This window comes from Gekko japonicus, unplaced genomic scaffold, assembly GCF_001447785.1.
Source record: "Gekko japonicus isolate JY-2015 unplaced genomic scaffold, Gekko_japonicus_V1.1 scaffold6, whole genome shotgun sequence".
Classification (NCBI taxonomy): Eukaryota; Metazoa; Chordata; class Lepidosauria; order Squamata; family Gekkonidae; genus Gekko; species Gekko japonicus.
The window spans coordinates 3,540,351-3,558,199 of record NW_015166417.1 but is presented as its reverse complement, the minus strand read 5'-3'; the positions used below and the strand labels follow the sequence as shown (position 1 = coordinate 3,558,199).

General features: G+C 47.6%; 1 protein-coding gene across 4 annotated transcripts in view; it reads left to right on the top strand.

Moving 5' to 3' along the window:
• The window catches only part of EFR3B (EFR3 homolog B), a 162,797-nt gene that overhangs the window by 80,197 nt on the left and 64,751 nt on the right, over positions 1 to 17,849 (top strand). For all 4 annotated transcript variants that reach the window (XM_015411550.1, XM_015411552.1, XM_015411549.1 and 1 more), the window contains exons 2-3: positions 10,158 to 10,234; positions 15,357 to 15,484. In XM_015411550.1, the coding sequence (XP_015267036.1) occupies positions 10,158 to 10,234; positions 15,357 to 15,484 (205 nt within the window). The remainder of the gene's footprint in view (positions 1 to 10,157; positions 10,235 to 15,356; positions 15,485 to 17,849) is intronic.

Below are 17,849 nucleotides of genomic sequence, written 5' to 3'. Positions count from 1 at the left end.
GCCTTGCCCAGTTTAATGGGCTGGGTTCTGGGAGACCCAGATTCAGATCTCCACTCTGCCATGAAACTTGCTTGGGTGATCTTAGGCATCGGTCTCTCTCAGCCTAACCTATCGCGCAGGGTTGCTGTGAGGACCAAATGGAGAAGGGAGGAATGATGTACACTGCTCTGAAGTTTGGTGGAAGGGCACAATAAAATCTGCTTAATAAATAAAGCTATGACAGCTATCAGTATGATATTTAATTATCCTGGGATATTTAAAAAACAGGCATGAAACATAAATGGAACAGCTGTAACCAAGACTAATGTGTTTTTAATATGCTGTAATCTGTGCTGAGAATCCATATTTTGGCTGAAGGATGGGATGCAAATAGCGCTAAGAAGAACGTTAGAATAAACAATAGTTTGTGTTGATTTTATTGGTGTTTTGGGCTCCGTTTACACGGTTTGGACACTTCTTTGCTGGGTTTCAAATAGTTTTGTAGTGTGTTTTGCTGTGATAGATTTAAGTTATCCCGCCTCCCTCTGTTTCTGTAAGATGTTGGGGTGGGGGTGGGGGGAGGTTTTGTGACCAAAAAGCAGCATAAAAAGGTAAAAGTTCCCTTGCTCGAAAGCCGACTCTAGGGGTGCGGCGCTCATCTCCGTTTACAAGCCGAAGAGCCAGCGCTGTCCACAGACGTTTCCGTGGTCATGTGGCCGGCATGACTAAACCCCAAGGCGCACGGAACGCTGTTACCTTCCCACCGAAGTGGTACCTATTTATCTACTTGCAATGTCTTGCTTTCGAACTGCTAGGTTGGCAGGAGCTGGAACTAGAGACGGGAGCTCTCTCCGTCATGCGGCACACTCGGGTCTCGAACTGCTGAACTACTGACCTTCCACAGCCTGCAGTTCAGCGTCTTAACCACTTGAGCCACCGCAGCTCCAAAAGCAGCATAGAAATATATATATGGAGGCTTTGTCTTATTGTCTGAGGTGCTGCCGGTTCATGCTTGCAAAACTGCAAGGCCATACAAAATGAGCAAATCCTTCTCCAGTGATTGGTTTTGGAGATCCGAGGGGTAGAGAAATTCAGAAGAATATAACATTTGTGTATTGCCTGAATGGAGGACGACTTGGGAGGGCCTGTGGCTCAGTGGCAGAGCCTCTCATTTGTTTGCAGATAGTCCCAGGTTAAATTTCCAGTGTCTCCAGTTAAAAAGAAAAGGGTCAGGTAGGAGGTGACGTGCAAGACACTGGAGAGCTGCTGCAAGTCTGAATAAACAGTACTGACCTTGATGGAACGGTGGTCTGATTCAGGATAAGGCAGCTTCCTGTGTTCATGTGACTTGGTGAAAGAGCCAAGAGTCTTGGATAGGTGGTTTCTTTGTTCCATTTGAAAGTTCAGCTACAAGTAAGGAAATTGCTGTCTCTCTGGCTCAGCTTGCTGGCCTGCATGTGAGCGTTTGGGGTCACTCAAGGAGACTTCGGTGTTGAGACAGAGGTGGAAACACAATAAGCAATTAGGAAAGATAGATCCAGAATGGAAGGGAAGTCGGACGTGTCCTTCCTGTTGTTGTACTTGAAGCTGTTCATCTTTTCTGAGATATAGTTAAGGGGATTTGTGTGTGTGTGTGTATGCGCGTGCACTTTCCGACCGACCAATGACTTGGCAGTAGTTCCAAAAGCAGATGAAACAGCAGGATAAGCAGCCCAACCTGCAGTGAAATTGCTTACACTGAGGATCCAGATTTGAGTCAGGAGTTCAATATGGCCAAGGAGGGCCCTGTTGGCTCCTCATATCACCTGATCTTGCTAAACTGCAGCAAATTTTGTGGCCATCTTAGGGGTGGCAGCAAAGATCAGACCAGCAGTACCTTCTGCTTACAAGCCACCTTGGCTTCTAGTCTCCTTTAGTTGCAGATCTCTGGTACCTTTACAGAAATCAGGAATGTTTTAATGCCATGTTCAGGTCAGTGTGTATGTTGTGGGGTTGTCTTAAAAGAAATGCTTTACTCTGTCAAATTGAAGTAAGGTTGATAATGTCATTTCATTTTGTTCTAAAGCATCAGAATAATTAGAAAAACAACAAAAATACTTCAATCACTAGATATAACATTACTTACAAAAACACGCTGGCTCACATGGGGAGCACCCCACCCCCCACGAGAACAGCAGGAAGCCAGTGCAGTGAACCAGAGTTTCCAGATGATACTATGCTCAATCTGGACATGACTCCTCTGGCTCCCCCCCCCCCAAGTTGGAGGAAAAAAGGAGCCTCATTTTCCAAAGGGGAAACTGCAGGGTGGTTGCAGGCATAGAATCTGTCTGAACATTCCATTTGTTACCACAAGGGGGAGAGGGCAGAGCGAAGCTCTGTTTTCAAAATGGCATGGGGTGGCTCATTGCTGCAGACTATTCCCCCCCCCCCTTTAAAGGGTGCTTATGCTTTCCCAAGTGAGTCACATGGTAGAATTACAGTGTGGCTCAGAAGGGAAAGGAAGGGTTCTGGGTCACAGGTAGGGATGGGCACGAACCAGCTCAAGTTCATGAATAATTTTGGGTGGTTTGTGATTCACAAACTGAAGTTCGTGGCAGGTCAATCCCCCCCCCCTTTAAAGGGTGCTTATGCTTTCCCAAGTGAGTCACATGGTAGAATTACAGTGTGGCTCAGAAGGGAAAGGAAGGGTTCTGGGTCACAGGTAGGGATGGGCACGAACCAGCTCAAGTTCATGAATAATTTTGGGTGGTTTGTGATTCACAAACTGAAGTTCGTGGCAGGTCAACTAGTACAAACTTTCTGTGAACTTTCAAGCAGTTCGTGACAGTTCCTGAACAGAGACCACTGGGCTTGAACTTTGTTAGGATATATTTCCAGACAAGACTGTCTACACTCAAACAACATGTTTACCAAACTTCAAAGAAACTTCAAAGCAGCGTGGGGGGGGGCAGAATTCTCCAGCCCTGGAAACACCAATAAGTTCCCTGTGCATTCGTGTGCAGCTTGCACTTTTGAAACTGCGCCTGACATTTCCCCCAAAAGAGAGCCAGTGTGGTATAATGGTTATGAGCAGTACACTCTAATCTGGAGAACCAGGTTTGATTCCCCACTCCTCCTCCATGTGAAGCTAGATGGGTGACCTTGGGCCAGTCACAGTTCTCTCAGAGCTCTCTCAGCCCCACCTGTCTGTTGTTGGGAGAAGAAGGGAAGGAGATTGTAAGCTGCTCTGAGACGGCTTCAGATAGTGAAGAGTGGGGTATAAAACCAACTCTTCTGCTCCCCCCCCCCCGAGGCACCTTCTGTTTTGAGGGGGGTCCAGGGGTCATTTCCTGCAGGAGTGCACAGGAGCGGAGCTCTGGCAGTAAAGAGCCCAGGGGGTGGGCACATGCAACAAACCCCACCCCCTGCTCCCAGCAGCCCTCAGTCAGAGCAAGAAGCAGCCAGGTAAGTTGCAGAGCTCCTCCCGGCCCCCCAGTCCAAAACAGTCCAGTGGCACCTTTAAGACCAAGTTTTATTCAGGTACAAACTCTCCCTCCTCTGCGAGGACAGATCTGCATGCTCCCCCCGCCCAATAGCTAGCAAGCCAAAACAGTCCAGTGGAGCCTGAACGGTGGGTGTTGCCTTCTGACACACTTCCGGTGATGTCAGGGGTTGTGGCATATGCAAATAAGTTATGCTAATTAGTTATGCTAATGAGCTCCTGCACCTCTTTTTTTACTAAATGACCCCTGGGGGGGTCATAAGTCAGACCCAATCCTTGGAGAGCAGGTAGAGGAGAGCCATCCAGAGATCCCCTGTGAGTTTTGTGTCTCTAGCATGCTGGGGGGTGGGGGTGTTTCTGCATCATGAACTGAACCAGTTCATTTGGCGGCTAAAAGTTTGTGACGGTTCATAGTTCACGAACCGGGCATGCCATGAAGTGAACTGCACTTTCCCAGTTTGTGCCCATCTTTATTCACACTGGTGGGCAGAATCACTCACAGCCGTGCTTTTGCCTGGGTGGGATAGAGAAAATGGGGAGGAGCGGGGCTGGGATGGGATGGCGGCGGCAGCAAGCAGTGCAGGGATGTGTGTGTGCAGGTGCCCTCTCCACTCCTCTTGCTGCTACTGCTGCCACAGTTGGGATGCCTTTTCGGGTCCAGATGTAGATGCAGACTGGGCTCATTATTATTATCATTATTATCATTATTATTATTCAATGAAATTAAATAAACTTTCAACCAATTATTGTAGCTTAACAATGTTAAGTCAGATTTCTGTAGACGTGTGCAGTTCACTAAGTAGTTCCCCCCTCCCCATATCCTGGAACACTGCCTACAGCTTCAGTTAAAGAAGTGAAATGGAAACAAACAGAATTACAGCAGTTATTAAAAATAATCTATTTTAAGTAGTTATGCTAATTAGACGAGAGGGTAATTCTTCCAGTTTGGAGATACCTGCAGTTGTAGCATATATGCTGCTGGTCGGAGCAGCTTTGATCTTCTGTTAAGTTTGCCCTGAGTTGTTGTTCGGCTAGGCGAAGAGCAGCTCTCCGTCCTGCCCTTGGTTGCCAATGACGCCATTGCAAATTAAAAAGGGGAAGCTGCCATCTGCACAGTGGCATACTTGGCTTCATGGAGTATTTGAAGCCAGTCAAACTGACCTGCCTGCCAAACCTAGACCAAGGATCCATCTATTCCTCCTGCGTTCTGTCTCCAAGACAAGCCAGCCAGTTGATAGGCACCAGCTTAGATAGGTTTAAAAAAAGAGGTTGGGGGGGGGGAATAGGAAGATGGGCCTATTGGCACATCCTGTGTTAGCAAAATTCCTTTTGTTTTGTGGGAAGTACTTCCCTCCCCCCCCCATTCCTGAAGCTATTGCTCATCCATTTCAGAGAGTGCCCCGCATTTGAGGGTCATTGGCTGGCTTCCTAAATCAATTCAAGTGAGAGCAAAGAACTGTAGGTTTCCCAGGTGGAGTTCCCTAACCACTATGCAACACTGGGCAGCTGCTTATAACAACCTGGACTATTGGTCTGCATAAAAGTATCAAGTAACTTGGAAATATATTATCCTATCAGAAAAATAACATTAGGGAGAAATCCCAAAGCCCTGACGAAGAAGGATGGTTTTGCAGCCTTCCTAGAATGCAAGTGAACAGAAACTAATCCCGTAAGTAGGGCCCCCAGTCCGCTGATGAGGGTTGCCCAGTTTTATAATTTGACTGACAGCCGCTCTGCAGGGATGACTGGCTCTGGGTCAGTTTGACTGGCTCCAGGGAGGAACCAGGGACCTCTGCATCAAAGCATATCTTCTGCCTCTGAGCTATGGCACATGCTTTTGTACCTCAACAGGAGTTTGAACCTTAGTTCCCCCATAACAGACCCTGAAGTGCACCCACTACTCCACACTGTCACTCTTCTTAGTTATATAGTGCTACAGCAGCCAGGCTGATGTGAAACAAGCCATTACAGCCTTCAGGAAGGAAAAGACTACTCGGGCCATCTGTCCTTGGCTGCTGTGAAATTACCCCCTCCAGCTTATTTTTCTAGCATTTTGTCCTGCCCTAGTTTTCCACGTTTGACTGATGGAAGCTTCATCACTTTCCTTGTCTTCGTGCTGGAGGAGTGCTGCAGGGGCGGGTCAGACCCCCCCCCCCCCCCCCCCGTGAATCATTCTCCCCCCTGCCTTTGCAAGCTCTGGTGGCTTCGGGCAGTGGCTGACTAATAGCATTTGTACCATCTGCCTGGAGTGAAGCGCATCTTTATCTGCTCAACGTGTCTGTCCCTGAAATTCTCCCCCTTGTCTCTCCCAGCCCAGAGCACAGGTCTGACCAGCGATTTATCAAGGTGATGCACTTAGGGTTCCAAAGGGACCATCTGGTTCAGGGCAGAAGGAGTTCAGTGGTCAAGCATGTGCATGGCATGCAGAAGGTCCCTGGTTCAGTCCCTGACATGCCCAGTGACAAGAGCTCCAGCTGCAGGACTGGGTAAGACCTTTTTCTGCAGCTGAGGACTTGGAGAGATGCTTTCAGTCAGAATCAGTGATACTGACCAAGGTAAACCAGTGCTTTGACTTGCTGTGAGGCAGCTTCAGCCAGTGTTTATGTTCAGCCAGTGCTTATTGCTGGGGTAAGCAGCCTCTTTGGCACAAATGCCACGTGAAAGGCAAAACCCACCTGGGAAGATATTGGTGTGACAGGGAAGGTCTGTGGCTCAGTGGCAGAGCATCTGCTTGGCATGCAGAGGGTCCCAGGTTCAATTCCTGGCATCTCCAGTTAGAGGATCCGGCAGTAGGTGATGTGAAAGACTTCTGCCTGAGACCCTAGAGAGCATCTGTCAGTCTGAGTAGACAATACTAACTTTGATGGACAAGGATCTGATTCAATATAAGGCAGCTTCATGTGTTCAGGTGCTCAAGTAAAAGGAGGAAGGAGAGAGGTTAGGTTGTGCTGGTCTCAGAGGGAGCTCCACCTGAGAGCGGGGTAATGGTAGCTTCCTGTGGGTGGAGAGGGGAGGGGTAAATAATGCCAATTCTGCAAGGGAGGGGAGCTGCAGGGGTTCTGCTGGATTAATAATCGAATGCTTTTCTAATCGGGTGCCCATAGTGAATAAAACCACGTTTCCCCAGCTTCATTTTGCTTAGCAGTTCTCTTCCCCCCATCACATTTGGCAACCACAGTGACTCCTGCTGCGGTAAAAACTTGTGGCTTGACAGTTTTAATGCACTCTACATGGGGCTTCTCTTGAAGACAATTTGGAAACTGTGGTTGGTACAAGATGCAGAGACTTGGTTGCTCTCAGGAATGAACCACTCCCATTTTAGAAACTCCGTACTGGCTGCCAGATGGTTTCTGGATTCAAATTTGGATGCTGGTGCTTCCCCTCAAAAATTTTAAAGACTGGGACCTCTATCCTTGAAGGACTTCCTCTCTTGATACAAACCCAGTTTGGTGTAGTGGTTAAGTGCGCAGACTCTAATTTGGGAGAACCGGGTTTGATTCCCCACTCCTCCACTTGCACCTGGCTAGATGACCCTGGGCAAGCCATAGTTCTGATAAGAGCTGTTCTTGAAAAAGAGCAGTTTCTGTCAAGAGCTCTCTCAGCCCCACCTACCTCACAGGGTGTCTGTTGTGGGGAGGGGAAGGGAAAGGAGTTTGTAAGCCGCTCTGAGACACCTTTGGGTAGTGAAGGGCGGGGGATAAATCCAATCTCTTCTTCTTCTCTTGCATGTGGCAACATCATTCTGCGCAGCAACATCGATTTGGTTGTCCCCCCCCCCCCATTGTTTTGATCTGCTGCTCGCTTGCTCTTGGGCTTTTTCTGTGGCCACTCTAGTCCTGTGGAATGACCTTCCAGAGGAAGTTAAGTTTGCAACCTGCACTGACTGTAAAATGGGACTTTTTAGGGCAGTCTTTGCACTGTCCTGCTGTAAACTGGGTTTCGTTTTTTACAGGTTAGGGCACAGGCAGGTTGATAGTTAATGGCCCGCTTTATGGTCTATAGATTAGTTGTTGCCGTTACTGTATTTATGACTTTTATAGTTTTTATGATGTTTCTGTTTTAACTTGTGTTGTTTGTGAATTGGCTTTATTTGCTAACCTGCCTGGGCCCAGCTGTTTGGGAGAACGGGATAGGCTTACAAATATTTTAAAATAAATCCCACTGTTCAGAGAGGAGACGGCACTGCGTTTGTAGTTGGCAACCGGCAATCCTGGGCCACTTGCTCAGAGAAACACCAGCCGTTGAGACAGGGCTGGTGGTGCTGACAGAGGATGGAGCTCCAGATGGTATTTCTGTTCCCCTGCCCCAACAGGCGCAGTGCTGCTTTCTGGCCCCGGCTAGGTTGACTACAACTTTGGTTTTTGTGGTGGAGCTTGGGAGCAGCCCTGCCAAGCAAAATGGTCTGGCAGTCAGTTCACTATTCAGCGTGGGTACTGGAGGCTGCCTATTCTGGCATAGTGTTTACAGGGGTGGACTGAAAGAGGGAGAGGGATTTGAATTCAGATCACATAGGCCAGGGTCCAGCCTACCTGAGGGACCACCTTTCCCCACATGTTCCCCCAAGAGCACTACAGTCGGGGGCCCAAAACTTGCTGGTCATCCCGGGCCCCAAGGACATCAAATTAGCTGTGACTAGAGCCACAGGGCTTTTTCGGTGGCGGCTCCTACCTGGTGGAACGAGCTCCCGGGGGAGATCCGGGCCCTGCGGGACCTTATGCAGTTCCACAGGGCCTGCAAGATGGGGCTCTTCCGCCAGTCCTTTGAGTAGGAGCCGCCGCCCTACTATACCACCACCGTCATGGTATCTTAAAGGATACACGGACGAGGCCCTGACGAAGATCCTGGAATATGTAAAGAAGCTCTGATAAGCTGTCGCCATTCATGGGAGTACCCACCTGGAACTGTGTTGATTCCATCTTGGATTATGATATCAGTGACTGAGCACCGTTGTTGTTTTTAAGTGTTAGTTGTTTTTATTATGTTTTAGATGTTTATTTATGGCACGGCGGATTACCTTGCCCTTGTGAGCCGCCCTGAGCCCATTGGGGAGGGCAGGATACAAATGTGAAAAATAAATAAATAAATAGCTCACTGGGTGACCCTTGGGTCAGTTGCTGTCCCTAAGCCACGTATCAAGGGGGCGGGACACCCCCTTCCATGTACACCACTGCATATTCATACAGTGTTTTCTATGAAAGAGCTTTTTCGATATACAATGGCCAGGAATTTTGCTTTGTTCTTATTGTAATTAGTGGTTTTAATTCAAGGCCCTGGCCTGAAGGTGTATGCCTGGGAGAAGCAGAGCCTGTGACTAATGATAATGTTTCTCCGTGAACGGTGATGTCTCCTTGGTTATCAAGCAGTGTGTCTCTGTCCAAGCACCCATCACTGCTGGAGGAGATGATACCCTCCCTTCTGGGCTGAAGGCAAGGGGCAGATGTGTGAAGAAGCAGCAGTTTTAGACTCGAGAAGGCACACAGAGAGGACAGAGTGTTGTGGGTTGGCTGAAGTGCCTTGTACAGAATCTTATCATTCTGTTACCCTGTAGCAGTGCCTCTACTTTTACATTTGTAAATAAACCATTTTTTTTTTAAGTCAGGCTGTTTCTCCCATGATAGCAGGAGCGATTAGGTGGCATCCACACTATGGTTACCAGTCCCCAGGTGGGGTCTGGAGATTTCCCCAGAATTACAACTCCTCTCCAGACTACAGGGGTTAGTTCTCCCAGAGAAAATGGCTGCTTTGGAGGGTGGACTCAATGGCATTATACTCTGCTGAGGTCCCTCCCTTCCTTAGGATTCACCCCCAAATCTCCAGGAATTTCTCAGCCCAGAGCTGCAACCCTAATCCCCACACCCCCATCCTTATTGTGCTTGCTACTGCATGTGCAGAAGTACATTACAGTGAGGATTTCAGCTGCCTCTCCCCTTTCCACAGCCCACAGTCCTGTGTAAAAGCACAGTGTGGCTCAGCTGGGAAAGAAGAAAAGCCCCTTAACAGGCTGGGGGGGGGGGAATGCAGAGCTTAGCTCCACCCCCTTACAATAGATGTAGGTAGAGTCCAAATGATGATCCCTCCATTTTCTCTTTTGGTCCAGCTCAGAGGGGAAGAAAGGCATGACAGTATTTGGATGCTCTCATATACTTTGAGGGTTCCGATACCCGTGTGCAGAGGGCATCCTAAGTCTCCAGTACTCTCTCCTCTAAAGGGAGAGCCCGTTTGGTGTAGTGGTTAGCGTGTCGGACCTGGGATCTGGGAAATCCAGGTTCGAATCCCCAGATGTGCCATGGAAGCTTTGCTGGGTGACCTTGGGCCAGTCACACATTCTCAGACTAACCTACCTCACAGGGCAGTCGTGAGGATAGAGGAGAATGGAACAATGTGAGCCACCTTGGGTCCCCATTAGGGTGAAAGGGAGCATAAATGATGTGGATAAGTAGATAAACCAACTGAGGTATGCTGTGGGGCAGAGTGTAGCAGTACCTTAGGAGGGAAAAGCATCTCTGCTCAGTGTGGTTTAAAGGCTGTGATGGTTTCATCTGTTTCTATATTTAACCGTTCGAGGATTCTATTTTTGTGGAACCACAAACTCTGCTTTAATAAAAGGCAGATTGGTTATGAAGCAGTGGTCTCCCCCCCACCAAGCTAATAAGCTCAGCTGTCTGATTAAATAAGGGTCTCTCCTTTCCATTTTCAGGTGTCTGTGGCTGCTGCGGAGCTTTGCGTCCTCGTTACAAGAGGCTCGTTGACAATATTTTCCCCGAGGATCCGGAGGTAAATGAAGCTTCTGTTGAGATATTTTAAGCGTGTGCCCTGCAGCCAAACCTTTTAGCTTGTGTGCTGGCCCCAATTTGTGCACTGAACAAGGGAAGGGACCACCAGGGGTAAAACGATGCCCTCGTAGTTAACAGTCCTAAAAGGCAAAAAAGCTCTGTTTGAAAAGTGGAGGTTTTCCCTGATTGAGGTGAACAAAAAGGAACACAGGCAAAACAAATGTAAGTTGGCAATAAGGCAAACAAAAAAGATAATCTGAGGAGCAGATGGCCCGAAATATTAAATTAACAAGAAGCACAAAAAGAAACACCACTGACTGACAATAAACAAGTATATAATAATCATATAAGTATACACTAAATATAATGTAAATCAATTGGCCAAGGTGCAGTAATGAAGCATAGTGTACAGTCTTTCCATGTGTCTTACTCCAGCATAGAAGCAATATCAAAGTCCAAATTGAAGTACATGTCATCAAATTTTCTGAGCCATACTTCAATTTGGACTTTGATATTGCTTCTATGCTGGATTTACTGTATACTTATATAATTATTATATACTTGTTTATTGTCAGTCAGTGGTGTTTCTTTTTGTGCTTCTTGTATTGGACACTGGCTCCCCCCCCCTTTTTTTGCCGAAATATTAACAAGCATTTCTTCAAATATCTCAAGAGCAGGAAACTAGCTAGAGAAGCAGCTGAGCTGTTGGAGGGCAAAAATTAGAAAGATTGCTGAAGGAAGATGAGGAGACACAGTGAAATTGAATGAATTCTTTTCATCTGTTTTCACTGTGGAAATGTGGGACACACATACCCATGCCAGAGCTGCTGTTTCGGGGAAGGGTCCCTGAAGAACTCAGTCCAATTGAGGTGACATCATGGTCAAGGGCTACTAGGCAAACTGAAAGCTACTAAGTCTGTAGGTCTGGTGGCATATACCTGAGGGTTCTTAAAAAACTTAAATGTGAAACTGTTAACCTGCTAACGAGTATTTGTAACTTGTTGCTAAATGGACCTCAATTCCCATGAAGACTTCTCATATTGGACCTGTCTGTATACTGCTAAGCTTAGAAGCCAAGAATGTCTCCAAGCTTAGCAGTATACAGACAGGTCCAATATGAGAAGTATTCATGGGAATTGAGGGCTAGTCCCAATGCTAATTGTAGCAACCCTTAAGAAGAAGGTGCTTCTAGAAACCAGAAAGGTGCAATTTCAAACTATCAAATATTATGACACAATATAAGTTGTTCTGCTTCTGATGAAGTTTTGACACGAAACCAAGCGAAAGCCGGCTGCTTTGTAAACTTGAAACTTTAACTTGTAAAAAGCTTTCTTGTAATGGATTAGCAGTATTCTAATGATTGTTCTGGCTAACAACATTACAATTTGTATTGTTCTATTATATAGCACTGAGATAATTATATTGTTATGGCTAATATACCTTGCATATAAATTTTGTAAATTTTGATATCTAAATAAGTAACTGTATTTGCGTACATATCTAAGTGTTTTAGTGGGTTTACTACTACTTTTCCCCAGTTTGTTGTTTTTTCTTTGTCTTAGTACTGGGAGGTCTGTTTTTCTTGTTTTGGCAATACAGTTTAGGCAGACTGTGAAAGCCTGTCCCCTGACCAATGACAGCTCTGCCTAGATAGGCTCCAGATCTTTGAGATTTCACCAAGCTGTATAGTTCCTATGTTATTTTTGTCTCTGTGAAGACTAGAAAACATGTGTGTGCATATATATGTGTGTTTCTGGATTTCTTTTTTTTCCTTAAGAAAGTAAAATATCCTGTTCCGCAAGTGCCTTGATGCATAAAGGGATTGTGACGGTTCACATCTTGGAAAACCTTCTCAGAGTCAAGCGGAAGCAACAGTTGCTAGACCTTAATGTGCATTTGCAAGACTGAGTATTGTTCCAAAATGCAGATTATCATGCACATGCACATCCACGCACACACACACCCATGGTAGGAGACCACATATAGTCATGCAAATACCTCAGTTCCAGCTGTTTGCTTTTTTGCTTGTAAATCTGCAAACTGGTAACTACCAAGCTAGTAGTCAAGAAGCAGCACTGTGTGTTTGCTGTTAGTTCCTTGTGTGTGCTCCCTGCTACCCCCACTGTCAATCCAAGATGCAAATTAGAGGAGGAATAAGGTGGTAGATCTGTCAAATGGTTTCTGCAGGAGGCAAACAGTTTTTGACAGCAGCTGGGTTTTTTTTAAAGCCCAGATGACACATGAGCATGCTAGTGACAGTTTTGTGCCCACATAGACAGTTATGTACCCACATAGTCCCCGTCCCCTTCCTCCTTTTACTTTGAAGTTACTGTCATCATCGCACTACTGAGCAAAGCTTTTATCTTTTTATTAAATTGATTCCATGGTAGGCTAGAACAGTTCCTTTGAGCCACCTCAGAATCCATGTGCAAGTGTGTCGTAGGTGCAGGGAATGAAAGGGCTCTGCAAAACTGGTGTTTACTCCACGCACCCTCTCAAGGCAAGACTGGCCCAGTGAGCACAGACAAGGTCTGGGCATTCTGAAATATCAGGAGATTCATTCGGAACATTGTGGGGAGGCTGTGTCTTTGTTGTCAAGCATCTTCATGGCATGCAGATGGCCGCAGGTTCAGTCCCCGGCATCTGCAGTTAAAAGGTAGTAGGTGATGTAAAAAGACCTCGGCCTGAGATCCTGGAGAGCTTGCTCCCAGTCAGAGTAGAGCACACCGACCTTGATGGGCCAAGGGTCTGATTTAGGATGAGGCATCTTCATGTGTTTCTCTGAAGTCCCCAGTTCAAATCTTGATTCTGCCATGAGTCACGTTCTCTATTTCTGCACTAGCATCTGCAATATGGTAATGGTGCTCTGTCATATCGAGTGGCTGGTCCTGATCACAGAGACCATTTATGCAGAATATTTTGAATCCCTCCCCTCCAAAGAAACCCCCTCTAAGTATCAACTAATAGTTAACTGGGTGACTCATGCCAGTCATGAAAACAGCAAAATCAGGCTACCCCACATGCAAGATCGGGGTTTGTACCTACTTGGTGTGTGTGTGTGTGGGGGGGGTTAAGTTAACCAAAAAGAGAAAGTGTGGGGCCCCTTTCAGCTTTGGCTTGATGCCTGAGCACTCTGCAGAAGGTAGAGGACTGTGTCAGTTCAAGAGGAGAACAAAACAGGGTGACAAGGAAATTGGTCTCCTCAGGCCCCTAAGAGCTTTTAGATACTTGGGGACAGAGATATTTGCCAGCCACTCCCTCCGCCCCATTCCTTGTGGGGCCCTAGCTCGTTGTTAATACGAATAAAGTATTCAAGTGACGTTAACTCCTGACAGGAGCATATTTCTGTCCGCTTAATGGATTTCTAGCCTGCCTTAATCAGTCAGCTCCTGTAGAGAGGGCAACAGTCTGCTCAAAACATATAAATCAATCAGTTAAAAATAAAGCAGCAAAGCAGTTATTACTGTAAGTTGCTAGCACTGAGGTACATAGAGCACTGGAACCATCTGTGACGAAGGGATATTTTATTTTTATTCGGCCTATTTATATCCTGTTTTTGCAGACAATTGTCTTCCAACCAGGCTGCTGCTGCTTGAGAGCGTGGGTGGGGAGGGATAGGGTGGGGTGTTAGGCTACCCTCAAGCTTTACTCTTCAAAAAGACAAAGATCCCTAAGGGGAATTGAGCAGCAAGAAAAGGTGGAGGAGCAGGATTCGTGTGGCAGTGTGAAAACAAAATGGTGTTCTCTCAGGGCCTGGCCAGGCTTCCCTTGTTGGTGTTCTTGATTGGATAGAGGTGGTGCAGTTCTCCTGGTGACAGAAGCCCTCTTACTTCTTCGATCTCAGGGCAGCTTGCTCCAAAGTAGAGCCTTCAGGGAGGGAGGGAGAGGAAGAAAACTGACAGTTGTGATAGTCTTCCCCTTGAGATGGTTTGCTTCTGGGGGATGTTTGTGTAAACCTCCCAGTGGACCTTGGACTTCTGGCCAGTGGCAGAGGCCTTCTTCTCGCTTTCATAGTCCCCAGAGTAACTCTTATAATGAACAGATCACCACTGGTTACATTACTCCCTTCTTGAGAGCCAGTCGGTGTGAGAGCCAGTTTGGTGTAGTGGTTAAGTGCACCGACTCTAATCTGGGAGAATTGGGTTTGATCCCCCACTCCTCCACTTGCACCTGCTGGATGACCTTGGGCAAGCCATAGTTCTGGCCACGGCTTTTTTTGTACAAGAAGCCCAGCAGGAACTCATTAGCATAATAGGCCACACCCAACAGCAGAAACTCAGCATATTAGGCCCACCTCTGACAGTGCAGCTCATTAGCATATTAGGCCACACCCCCATGCCTTCCCTTGGCTTGCCCAGGGAAGGCACAGGGAAACATTTAAATGCCTCCCCAATCCTGCTGCTCATCTTGCAGTTTCTTGTTTGGTTGTTTTTTCAACCACTTGGCAGTGGAACATACCTCAGTTGTCTGCAAGAAGCTGTCTGGAAACAAAGAAAGAAAATCACATCACTGCAGCAGTATCTCCTATCCCAGCATGCTTTCTCTGGAGGGAACGTTACATGAAATGAGGCAGGCCGTAACTGCCCCCCCCCCCCGGCTTGTGAAAACAACCAGCAAATCTTGTTCCTGTTAAGTGGGGTGGAAGAAGGGAGGAAGGCAAGGTCAAGTAGCTTACCAGAGGATTAAGGCAGAGGTGAGGCTGGTCTGATACAAGGAACAGGGATGGTGGCAGAGACAGTTTAGTACAGCGTTCCTCGACCTGTGAGTCCCAACCCAAAAATGTGTCATGAAGCCTATGAAAGGTGGTTCCAAGCTATTGCAGTTTTAGTGATTTGTGCATGCTCTAAATCAGTCACCATATCAGGTAAATTTGGACCTGTGGGCCACCATACCCAAAAAATTGGGAACCACTGGTTTCGTGTTCCACCCAGAGGACAAGCCTACCCAGGCCTTGCCCCATAACCTTCAGGAGACAGCTTTGCTTTGGATGGTCTTTTCTGTAGTTACTTCCTTTGGCCATAGCTTGGGTAGTGGGGCCCCTATCTCATATCCTTCGGGCTTTGAGTTCTAGACCCACTGCATGTTCAAATTCTGATGCAATCACACTTTTTCCTCTCCCCCAGGATGGGCTGGTGAAAACCAACATGGAGAAGCTGACCTTCTATGCTCTGTCTGCTCCCGAGAAGCTGGACCGCATTGGCGCTTACCTATCAGAGAAGCTGATCAGAGATGTGAGCAGACACCGATATGGGTAAGGGGCCCTGCAGTCGCTGAAAGATCACTGGAAATCCAATTTAATATGGAGCTTTTAAGTTACATTGATCACACAATGCTGCCTTATACTGAGTCAGACCAGAGGTCATTTCGGGGGGGATCGCGGGGGATCGCAGTCCCCCCGGGTGAGGTACGGGGGGCGGGGCACATGATGAAGCCCCGCCCCCCGCTTCCGGCCGCCCCGCTTCCGGCCCTCATTCAGCCAGGTGGAGGCAGGAGAAGAGGGAGGGTAAGTTGCTTCCTCCCTGCCTCTCCCCACCCCTGCCTGCCTGGGGCCAGGGAGGGCCTTGGCGGGGCTTCCTCACACTCCCGCCGGCCTTGCAGGTCCACCGCTGGGCCCTTCATGGGGCTTGGCAGTGGAGCTGCAAGGCCGGCGGCGGCGGCCGGGACCGATGGGGGCGGGGTGTGTGGCCTTATGACACACTTCCGGTGATGTCAGGGGGTGTGACCTTATGACACACTTCCGGTGATGTCAGGGGGCGTGGCATATGCTAATGAGTTATGCTAATGAGTTCCCCTAGCTCTTTTTCTACGAAACGACCCCTGAGTCAGACTATCATTCTATCAAGGTCAGTATTGTCTACGGTGCTGGCAGCTGCCGCCCAGGGTCTCAGGCAGAGTCTCTCCTGTCACCTGATCCTTGTGACTACAACCTTCTGCTGGCAACTCAGATGCTGCAGCCACGTCCCATTATGACTTTTGGGTTTGGGGGAGGGGGGTTGATTGATATCCTTCACTTTTTTAGAGTGCGACTTATTATCTTTTTGCCTCGGATTCTTTTAAACCTGAAGTTTATCTTGCTTAACAGATACTAAATTCCCTCAATGCATCGTATTTCCCTCATTCTGGTTATTCTCCCACTCCTTCCCTGCCCTCCAGCACAAGACCTTCTTTCATATGTATTTTTAGCATTTGCCGCTTCTGACTTGGCAAATACAAAGCTGCCTTATACTGTCCGATCGTCTGGCCCACTGCTATCTGTGCTACCCAGCAGTATAATCGCAGGCTTTTACTTCTCTTGTAAATGGAGTATATTTGAGCTCTGCAGAGAGGTGTCGCAGACTGCCTCTTGCGTTCCATCTTGTGTACCTGCCTGCCATCAGCATGCTGTAACCCATGAAAGCTTCTGGCACAATAAATCTGTTTCTCCAAAGTGCCACAAAATTATCTGCTTTGTTATAAGAGCCTAACATGGCTATCTTCTTGAAATACAGCTCCTAGTGGCCAAAGGATGACCTTCACGGTTTGACTACCGTATACTTCATGAGTGATAGCTGAATGCATGAGCCCTCTGCACATGGCATTATACCTGTTGAAATCAAATCTTGTGGAGGGGGCATGAGCATGCTGACCCCTCCCCCATCTATGCATGATTGCCCGCTCACAAGCACTGTGCAACCAACAGCCGGCCTCCCTCCAAGGCTGGACCAGAGGTTCAAGGATTATAAGTGAACTAGCCAATGACCTTTCATTCCTGTTCTTTTTCTTTTGCATAGCTGTACCTAGATCTGTCTTATAGCTACCATGAGCTGTGTCAGGTAATAATAAAGTTGTTTCACTAAAGAGCCTTGCACCCATTTTCTTTACTCACTGCCTTCCTACTTGGAAATGCTAACATAAGTTTCCTCTTTGGTGTTGGTCCTCAGGGTGGCACTAGGTGAGGGGGCTAGATTTATAATCCTCAAGATGTGGCAAGCTACCAGGGCAAGGACGCCTTTGTGGCCCTCAGTTTCCTAAGAGGGCCACACGAGGAAGTGAGAGGAAGATAGAGTGCCCTCTCATTTATGGGGCAGCAGAGCCATTCCTCTACAGTGGTTCCTCCCTCCTCCATTTTATCTTCACAAAAAAAATATGAGGTAGGTTAGGCTATGAGGGAGAGTGACAGGCCCAAGGTCACCCGCTGAGCTGAGGTTTGAATATGTCTCTCCCCTGTTCTAAACTGCTACTTTCACTGATGTCCTGCCTTGGCTAAAGGGTACTTCTTGTCACTTCTGACTCCTTGGCCTGTTATTATTTTTAAAAAATCATTTTCTACCACCATGTTTTGGCTTGACTGTTTGAATCTATATATCTAATAGCAAAAGGCGCCCCCTGTGTGCGGATACCTAAATCCGCGCATCGGGGGCACCTGGGGGGGGGAGGGAGATTTTTGTGCACACTTGGGGCAGTCCCCAGGTGTGCACAAAAATCTAAAAACACAGAAAAAATAGCGGGGGGATACTTAAATCCCCCCCCAAAAGTGACAGAGCGTCCCCTGCGCATGCGCAGGGAACGCTCTGCGAACTCCCTCGCCGCCGCCGCCGCTTCGAAGCCGGGGGGGAGACAGCAGCGAAGTGGCGGGG